At 29.6% G+C, this 10,882-nt stretch overlaps 1 protein-coding gene across 1 annotated transcript; it reads right to left on the bottom strand.

The window, feature by feature from the left end:
* Window positions 1-157: 157 nt before the first annotated feature.
* Window positions 158-3,065, bottom strand: LOC145626488 (GDSL esterase/lipase LTL1-like). The gene is made up of 5 exons (XM_081678921.1): window positions 2,740-3,065; window positions 2,517-2,644; window positions 1,551-1,793; window positions 773-1,025; window positions 158-671 (listed from the first exon to the last, which is right to left on the bottom strand). Exons 1-5 carry the CDS (start codon window positions 2,981-2,983, stop codon window positions 439-441), a joined length of 1,101 nt encoding a protein of 366 aa, XP_081535047.1. The 5' UTR covers window positions 2,984-3,065; the 3' UTR covers window positions 158-438.
* Between the last annotated feature and the right edge of the window lie 7,817 nt (window positions 3,066-10,882).

The raw sequence follows: 10,882 nt of genomic DNA, 5'->3' as shown, positions 1-10,882 counted from the left end.
ATATGTACAAACCATAGCTCTATCTACCATTCGTGTGCTTGTAACCATGCATGAAGGGTTGATTTAACATTTGTGTTGCATTATAAATTGCTATTTTGCCATGCATAATTTATTAACATTCAATTCTAGCTATAAAATCAAAGAGAACAAATTCAAAAAGGAGTTTGAGTTGATTTTCTTGAACATAACAATCCATCTATTACTTATTAGGTTACACCATCTTCAAACAGTTCTAGTCTTCTCCATTTAAAAAACTCCTCTTAGCCCCCCTAAACACAACTAGGCCAACATGCAATCTTACAAATTACTCATCACTACTAACCTTAAACTCTGTAACAACTTAGAAATCCATGGCATGCATAACTTAACAAGGACTACCTATTTCTCCTTAGAAAAGTAAATGGATACTACGATTCGATACATAGGCTTATCACTTCATCAAACTCTAGAATCTAGCTCCATTATAGTGCTGAGGTTCATGGGGTGCATGTAGTCTGTGTTGCCACTCAAAATCTGCTCAACGATCAACCTATTCGCCCTCTCTGTTGGGTGAAAGGCATCCCAAAACGCGTATGCATCCCTATTTGGACATAAATTTGACATCACTGAGCAAATTCCTAGTCCATTGTATGGTCCTTGTCCACAACATGCCACCTTTGATGTCACAAACCCTACATAAGAACAAGAAATGTTACTCCTACTTGAGAGGCCTTATATCATATATCTCCCCTGAATTTTTTTAATATATTTGGCATAATATATATATATTTACCATATGATTGAGGGCTTTCAATGAAATCCATGTGCATTTTAAATGCATTAGCAGCAACAAACACATTCGAGCCAGCTTTGTTGTTAAGTTTACTGATCATATCAACAAGTCGAGGATTGAACAAAGCAGCTGCCCTTTGTGGCTCCTCTGCACAATTTCCATTTCTGCCTCTTTGTGCTATCTCTGATGGTACACACCCTAGTGGTCCAGTCCCTGTTACTAGGACTCTTCGAGCTCCCAAATCGTACAATTTCTGCAATCAAATTAATTCCAAGTAATTAAGCATGTAATTATGTAAACCTATACGAAGTATATGCTTCCATTCTGCATCAAAAATTGTATGTGTGCTTATAGAAGAAATCATCAACCGGTTCGTGTAGGCTAGGCTTGCTAGGTAGCATAGGTATGAAGAAATTAAGCAGAATTGAGTGTGAAAAAAAATAGCTAATAAATTTTTACTTTACAGAGTAACATATAACAAAAATAGTTCATTAAAAACATCACATTAAAGTACTAATTCTTAAAATGGATCTATCAACCACTATAATAATAAAGTCATAAATGTAAACAACAAAAAGTTCAACATGGATGCATAAAATGCCTAGTGGTAACAAAGTCTGTGACATTAACAAAAGGCATATATTTGGTAATCTTGCTTTAATTTATGTTGCACTTATGTTTTCATGTGACAGCATAGTACTGCAATTTGCAGGTAAATGTAACAAATAAAATTGTGTTACGCTAGTTTATATAAGATAAAAATAAGATTAGTTTTCACCTCAAGAATCCTGCTATACTCTTGTATGAGAAAATCAACATAAGCAGGGAGTGTGAACTGGGTAGATCTAACTGAGAAAGGCACCAAGTAGTAGTTGTTCACGAAATCATTCCCTCCGAGGGTGATCAGCACCAGAGCTCGGTTTACTAGCTGTTGAGCTCCGGCTTCTCCGATTAAGGCACTCACTCTTTGTTGGTATTGTCGGAAATAATCTAGCTGCCTGTAGATTCTGATGATGTTCAGCTGAAAAAAAATATTACAGTATCAGTCCTTTTTTTCGAGTACATACTTCAGTCATTGTCTAACAGGAAAATCTAAGGGAATTTTTCGTTATGATCAGATCACTGCAAGTACTTTTCTAACTAGTAAACATGCTACATTATGAGCCAGTAAGAAGTACTGTGATTTTTGTACGGAAGATCTATGCAATTTTCCAATATAGTATAATCAAAGTATTGTACATTCATTGAGATGTAGGAAATCTAGGAATTAATGAACTACTTTTATCATACATTATTGTATAGACTATATAATGTAGTACATTCCTGCTGTATTAGAATGACAGGTGAGAAACATGCAGCAAGATTTGGTAGGTTTATTTTGAGTTTCATTTAGCTTAGGTTAGAGAGACTTAAAAGTCTACAAAATGTCAATTATTGAAGAGAAAATACTACAAATAGACTAATCCATGCAGTAAGCCAAAAATAGAAAGTTGTCACACTCGAAATTGGACCATGTAAAGCAAGGCAGTACTTCTAACTTAGATGCTTTGTTTCATCATTTTGTTCTTACCACATTGTCAGTGAAATTAACCATACATGCTCATATTTACACAAATAAAGCTTTATTTTGTGTCATATAATCCTACCATGTAAAACAATCAGTAGTTTCATATCGCGTTAAGGTCTACTAACAAAGAAATTGCAAAAACAACACGAATGTGAGATAAATTTGGTTGATTCTTACAAACTGAATTCCGGTGTCATTAAGGATTCCAATACCAGCTGAAGCAAAATTAGCTCCAACTAGTAGCCTCTGCCCCGTTAGCTCGGGACTTAAGTACGGCAATGTCGGTTGTGAACCAAGTCTTTCACCTAATCATAAGAAGTAAAAAAAACACACATTAGCCTAACACATAAGACTTAAGCATAACAATATAGCATACAACATAAATATTGTGAAACTTAACTGATGATATCAGGGATGTTAAGTCCATTGGAGAACCTCCCAGTGGCACGATGTGTAGGGTAGTCGATACCATAGGGAGGAGAATCAGCGCGAGCAGTGGTGGCAAGGAAGTTATTGTTACCACTATCGACGAGTGAGTCACCAAACACGAAGAAAGCTCGAGGACCATTCTGACCAACAGCAGAGGAAAACAGGAATGAAAGTAATAATGTAAAAAACAGGAATATAGCTAATGTAGTTTCCATTATTATGTATCTTTAGTATTGACAGAAAATGAGCAGCTTTTTTAACACAAACAAGTACAAGATGAATGAATTGAACTGAAGTTTATGAATAGGAGTATATAAAGGCCTTAAGAAACTAGGAAGTGAGTTTGATGATATTAATTGCAATTTCCCCTCTACTTTCACGGTTGCACCTAAAGATCATAGAAAGTGGACCACCTGAAAATACTGTAATATTTTTAAGGAGGAGTTGACAAGAGGTTTGTAATTGTTTAGGCTTTATAATTGTTGTTAATTAAAGGCTTAAAATTTAGGTGTACATGTTTATAAAACATACAATAATAATTTTTCTATCTAATCTAACCCTAGTTCTACCAATGAAATTAACTTTATTGCATGCACGATGGCCTTGATTGTTATTTGCCTCGTTGTAAAGGCTGCTAGGCTTAATGCATGTGTTTATTTGTCAAGAAATTAACTTTATTGTATGCATGATAACTTTGATTTTTTCGGTGTATAAAAGTGGGAAATGAATAAGATTTGATCTCGAATCTTGGACGACATCACTCATTCACTCTCTTAGACTTTAATCAAGTTATTTAATTAACGTCTGCTAATTAAAATTTGGCATTTAAGTAACACATATTTCTTGAGTAAGTTTTATTGATGATACGTCAATATAATTTAATACAGGTCACTATACAAAAAGTTAGCATTTGAAAGATTACTTGTGATGTACAATATGTTGTTATAAAAAGATCAGAGATATTTAGTGGTAATATATTATTATTGAGGTATATCGAATGTATGGATATGATCATGCTATGATGCTCATCATATCTATTGATAAAATGGACGTCATTATTCCAAGCTAAATGTATACTTCGTATTAATATCAAAGAAAAAAAAAAGCACAATAAAATGTCAAATTTATAAATTTATACTTAATAGAAAACACATACTACCTCCGTTCTTGAAAGTTCAACTCACTTACTATTCATATAGTCAAAATAAAATAACTTTGATGACCACATTTTATGATTTATACAATCAAAATAAATTAACAAGTTTGATCTTATTAGGTTCCTCTAATGATATTAATTACATAGCTAAAGTTATTAATGGTCACAGATGTTCATTGGAAACCGTACAAATGCAAAGTGAGTCAAACTTTCAGGAACAGAGGGATTTCGTTCTTAGGTCCAATTAAATCAAACATGACTAATTAATCATGGCCAACTATTCAACTACCTCCAGCAATATAGTATAGGATTATAGGAAGTTAGCTAGGGACCACACTTTGTTTTTACTTTCTTAACTTTTGGATACCATAATAAGAACAGGGATGGTTGTGGTAGGATTGTTAGTAAATCATTGCCTAATTTGGAAAGTTTATTGAAAATGTTTTGCTAAAAGAGTAGGACTTTAACTCAAATTTTGGCTTAACAAGTCAAAATAGCTGGAGCTATGAGCTGCAGTTTCTTCTCTTGAAAGGGTTATTGAATTTGGACTTGACCTACTTAATGCCCTTCATTTCAGTTTTGATTTTAAGCCAACTTTGTATTAACGTGGAACCTAATTAATCAACTAACCAAAGAGCAAAAATAAATACTTTTATGGTAAAATTGTATTGTGCATTAGTTGTTGTTCTCTACTGAGTAATATTTAGGCCAGCCAGGATTTGTTCTCTTCATCCGAAAAGACTGAAATAAAGTGTATGTACTATTCTAATTTATTAATATTTTTTATTTTTTGATCCAAATCTTTCTAATGCATGCAATAACTCTAGCCTAAAGTTTAAGAAAAAATATTACTACGTATATGGTATGGAGTAAAATCTTGTTGTATTCGTTAGTCTCAAAGAGTAATATGCAAATATCGGTTTTATTTCATAATTATATTTAGTATTCAATAAAAGATACTACTTTCAATTTATTTTACTTGCAACACTTCTTATGTCACATTTGACATTTACTATTTTTTTTTATTACCTATATATATATATAATTTATAACGGTACACTTGATTTGATCCAACAATAGTATAGTACTCCATATAATTTCTAGCTAATCAGTAAAAAACATATTAGTAGACGAACGGTTTTATTATATAAGGCTTTGATATGATATTTGATATGATATTTGATATGATCTAGTATGATAATCTAATTAATTAAATGGGGTATAGATCAGAAAATTTTTAGAGAGTTTTCATTTTCATACAATGTATAAGGCCCTGGTTGATTCACCTTAATTTTGCTGAACTGAAATTATTTTTACTGAACTGAACTTATTTTTACTTAACTGAACTTAATTTTACTGAACAGAAATTATTTTTACTGAACTTAAATTATTTTTACTGAACTAAAATTATTTTTACTGATTTTCTATTATAATTCTTCTTTAAAAAAAACTGAATTTTACTGAACTGAACTTATTTTTACTGAACTGAAATTATTTTACTGAACTAAAATTAATTTTACTGAACTGAACTTATTTTTACTGAACTGAAATTATTTTTACTTAATATTATTTTTTTAAGGTGAAGAGAACAGGGCCTAAGTGTCATTAAATTCTCAATGTTATTAAAAATGAAGAAAATTTGATCTTTAAATGCATTATTTGACACAAAAGATTTATAGATTCTAACTTCATGAACTTAATTTTAACACTTAAATTAATTTTATTTATTTATTTATTATTTATTTATTTATTTATTTATTTTTACAAATAACACTTTCAAAACTTAGAATGGGCCTTTCTCTATGATTAGAAGATGAAGCATGAAAATATAAACATTTTTTTTGGAGTAATTTTAGTTTTCAATTGGCGGCCAATTAATTACTTACATAATATCTTTTCAAAAAAAAAAAAAAAAAAAATTACTTACATAATATAAAATTAAAGAAAGATAAAGAATAAAATTAAACCATAGCAATGAATGCACCATGAGATGATGAGAATCTAAGTAAATAGGGTAGGGTTGTTTTTCAGCTACTTCTCTTTAAACACCTCTTACATATTTTGATTATTTCTCACTCATTTGGTTTACTTCCAAACACCTTGCCTTTCTTCATTGATTTAATTTCGTCTTTTTTGCTGGATTGTTGTCCTTTACATTACTACAAATTGCTTACTAGAGCATTTAACCTATCTAAGTGGGACTGTGGCTGATATATACAAAATTGGAAGCCTATATTATTATTTTTCATATACGTCTTATTATATCTATTAACATATACTAAAAGCAAATCATTCTATGACATTTGTCATTACATTGTGAAAAATTTTCCCGCCGTTTTCGTTTTTTTTTCCTCAAAATCTTTAACTACACTATTTATACCTTATGATATTTACTTTCCAGTTTGACAATAATCATATTCCATATACAACCAAATAAAAATTTCTGATTATCTTTTATATACTTTATATTTTGTAATATATTGTTAAAAATATTTAACAACCGCGCATTGCACGGGATTTTAACCATCTATCTATTATCTATCTATCTATCTATCTATTAACATATACTAAAAGCAAATCTTTCTATGACATTTGTCATTACATTGTGAAAAATTTTCCCGCCGTTTTCGTTTTTTTTTTTTTCTCAAAATCTTTAACTACTCTATTTATACCTTATGATATTTACTTTCCAGTTTGACAATAATCATATTCCATATACAACCAAATAAAAATTTCTGATTATCTTTTATATACTTTATATTTTGTAATATATTGTTAAAAATATTTAACAACCGCGCATTGCACGGGATTTTAACCTAGTACTGTATATGTGTGTGTATATATAATCTGTAAATCATCACCTTATCAACTTCTAAATATAGTAAATAAAATTTTAAATAATTCTTGGAACCCTTAGCTTGACGGTGCCTTTAAGACATTGACAATGGATTTTATTTTAAAATTATAAAATAATTAAATTATCGATAAATCTATGTTGTTATGGTGAAGATGTAAGAAATTGAGATCGATAGTGAAAGGATATATAATTGTTGTGTTTTAGCTCACCAATTATATAAATGACAACCCCCAATCCAATGTATGTATATTACAATTATTAAAAAGACAAAAGTACTTTGATAAATTTTTGTATTGTAAAGTATCGTGATATTCTCTCATATGTCTATATAGAGTATGTATGTAGCTTGTCCAAGCCCAATATCAACTTCTTGCCGGTTGATTTGAAAACTCGATACCTCAAGCTGTAATAGGAAAGTTATCTATAAGTCCCCGCACTTACTTGATTAGTAGTTCTATAACATTTGAATTTTTAGAAAATGTTCGAAATTAGGGGCAAAACTAACCTAAAAATCCATGTATATATAAATGAATTTTGATAAGTTTAGCAATAATCATATGAATTACTCCAAATAGATTTGAGAAGTAAAAAGTAATTTTGCAAATTTAAAATGTTCATTATTTTATGTCAACTTCCTATGTCTAATGAACCAGTGATTTCAAAACTCAAGACCACAATTCACGATAGAATGTTTAGTTTACTAACCACCTAAACTCTTCTCATTTTCTTGTAAGAAAATTAAAATAATGGTTATTTTTAAAACTTAATTATGAATATATAGTTGCACAACTGCCAACCAAAAATATCAGCCTCCTTAACTTCCCATTGGTTTTATTCCCACCTTGGTTGAGCTGAGCATGCAATTAAGTAACTACCAAATTATACGTACCTTTGCTTTGTTCAAATAAGAAAAATACGTGATCTATTTATATGGCAATAAGCTACTGTAGTTTAGTATAAAAAACTAACAGATCATCTAAATTATGGTGTACGTATTGCTTCTAACATGTATCAAAAATGTATATGGAATAGTGATCGATTAATTTGATGTTACTCATTGGTGGGCATAGATTTATTTAATGCTCATTGGTTCGTTTAAAAATGTTTAACTCCCATTAGGTCACAATCTAATATCTAAATATTGAATTGAATTAAATTAGATAGACCAATTATACCCCAAACTAAAAAGCTATCATCTATGAAACCAATAAAATAAATGACTAAACATCAATTGATTTTGCATTAGAAACGAATCTAACACCTAGATGAGACTCGAACTAAGATACGTATCTAATCTGTACATCTAATTCAACGACTCTATTTTATATTAATATACGATGTCTTAATAGTATAGTTGAGAAAATCGTTGAAATTGAAAAGGTAATTAGTTAATTATATGTGGAAATTAAAATAATTAAATTATTTAAAACAAATCGTCACACAAGTCTATAAATGTTATTGAAATCTATATACTACGTATCTTAATAATTAGTTGGATTTTTATCTCATGCATACTATATATGTTTGACATCACATTTGGAGCACCTCAAATGATAAGGTTCAAAATAAATTATTACAGACTACTCAAATAATTGTTAGAAGGAATTGATTGATCTTCTGTATAAAGTTCAAGGTGATAATATAAAAAGGAATTAAATCAAGAAGTTACTTTGAGTACTATTTTTCAAGATAAGGTGTTATAAATTTTATATTTAATTAGTTATCTAAATCATCTTTATTTTTAAATATAAAATAATATTCCATAATAGTTTCTTCAAACATATGACCTAGCTTAGTAATATTAGCACTTGGTCAATTTCCTCGACTAACAGAATCAAAGCAAAGTTCTCAGTGACATCAACCCAATTAGAAATGTAATGAAATTCCAGCGCATTAATTTCACTTTATTGGTTCGTTTTTGTCTATTTTTCAAACTTTCAAATATCTATCATTGTCAAGTATAGCCGCAGGGTAATGGTGATCCCTGATTCAGCGTGACCTAATTTTGCGGATTTGGGTATAATATTTCATGATAAAGCTTGTCTTGACTTGAATTTTGAGCACCTCTACTACAAGCATATTAATTCATTTATTCATACAATTAATAAGTTAGTCATATAATGTTTTTTTTTTTTTTAAAAAAAAAAAAAAGTTTAATTGTATCAAACAAAATCAAATTGTAAAAACGTTGTTAACCTTAAAAAATTTCTCTCACTACTCGTTTGAATAATCTTTTTGTTACCAAGACCATCACTACGTGAAAAAACAAATTTGGCACCGGTTCAAACCCGGCCTAAGGCACCGGTTTGAACCAGTGCCAATTTGGGGGGTGCCAAAAACCCAATTTTTAGCACCGGTTCAAAACCGGTGCCATAGGGTCAAATAGGCACCGGTTAACCGGTGCCATAACTTCTGTTTTTTTTTTTTTTTTTTTGGGAATTAAAGTCAATTGGCACCGGTTAACCGGTGCCAATTCATGTATTTTTTTTAAATTTTTTTTTAGTTTGCTTTATCCACATACACACATAATATTTTATCCACTTAAATGAAATGAATATTGATCAAAATTGATCATTAAATAAGAAATATAATCAGAAACATATAACAAGCTTGAATAATACGAAATATATTGATGATTAAATTGTTATTTTACAATACAAAAAAATAAAATAAATTACAACATCAAAATCCAGAAAAAAAAAAATTATAACATTAAAGAAAAAAAAAATTACACATCAAAGAATAAAAAAACTACAACATTGAAATCAAAATTCCAAAAGCAACACCTTGATTCTTCACCTGCATCAATTAAAACACCGACATTAATAAACTCACTGTAAACTAAAATTACGAAAATTAAGATTCAAACCCAGAAAAAAATTGAAATTCAAACCCAGAAAAAAATTAAGATTCAAACCCAGAAAAAAATTGAAATTCAAACCCAGAAAAAAATTAAGATTCAAACCTAGAAAAAAAATTAAGATTCAAACCCAGAAAAAAAAATTGAAATCGCAAAAAAATTAAATCAAAAAATGCCCATAAATAAAAAAACCCAGAAATGGAAATAAATTGAAATCGAAAAAACCCAGATAAAAAATAAAAATTAAAAAACCTAGAAATCGAAAAACAAAAAAACAAAATCGAAAACAAATTATATTAAAATCGAATAAACAAAAACAAAAATCGAAAAAAAATTCAAAATCAAACATAAGAAAAAAAAATTATAGAAATTGAAAAATAAAATATCAAAATCGAAAACAAAACATATTAAAATCGAATAAACAAAAATCGAAAAAAAAAATCAAAATTGAAAACGGAAAAAAAATAACCCAGAAATCGAAAAACAAAAAATTAAAATCGAAAACAAAATGTATTACAATCAAAATCGAAAACAAAATGTATTAAAATCAAAATCGAAAAAAATAAATCAAAATCAAACCGGTTCGTGGAGTTGCATGTGCTCGTGGTGGTCTCCGTGGTGGTGTTCGTGGTGGTCTTCGTGGTGGGCTTGAAGGAGAAGGAAAAGGAGACGTGGTAGCGAAAGGGACGGAGGAGGAGATGAGAAAGGGAAGGAGGAGATGAGAAAATCTGGTGAATGATGAGCGAAAGAGGAGGAGATGAGTGGTGAATGATGAGCGAAAGAGGAGGAGAAGAGGAAAGAGAAAGAGAAGGAGAGAAGAGGAGGGAGAAGCGGCGAGATGTGTAATCCCCCGTATTTTTAAATATTTTATAAATGAAATTTTATTTTATTTATAATATTTATTTGTACTTTTCCGGAATTTAATTACAAAAGTTTCAAATTATTAATATTGGTCAAAAATTATTTTAGCACAAACTATTTTATGAACCTATGTTCTACAATTCATGATCATACAAACAAAGCCTAGTCCATTTCATTTACCTAATTGGCCCAATAATTTTATGAGGCCCAATCTTCTTACTTACCCTACAACATTCTCTCCTATAAATACCCCATTAATCCCCAAAAATTTCCCACACCAAAAGGTTAGTCTTATTTTCTCTCTCCTTTGTTTTATTAATTTGTATAATTATAATTATTGATTTATGGATTTTGATTTTATTGTTTGAAAGTAATTTAAT

The sequence above is a fragment of the Chenopodium album genome, chromosome 4 (genome assembly GCF_948465745.1).
Source record: "Chenopodium album chromosome 4, dcCheAlbu1.1, whole genome shotgun sequence".
In the NCBI taxonomy this organism is placed as follows: Eukaryota; Viridiplantae; Streptophyta; class Magnoliopsida; order Caryophyllales; family Amaranthaceae; genus Chenopodium; species Chenopodium album.
Note: the sequence above shows the minus strand (reverse complement) of the source record. Positions and strands in the feature narration are given on the sequence as shown.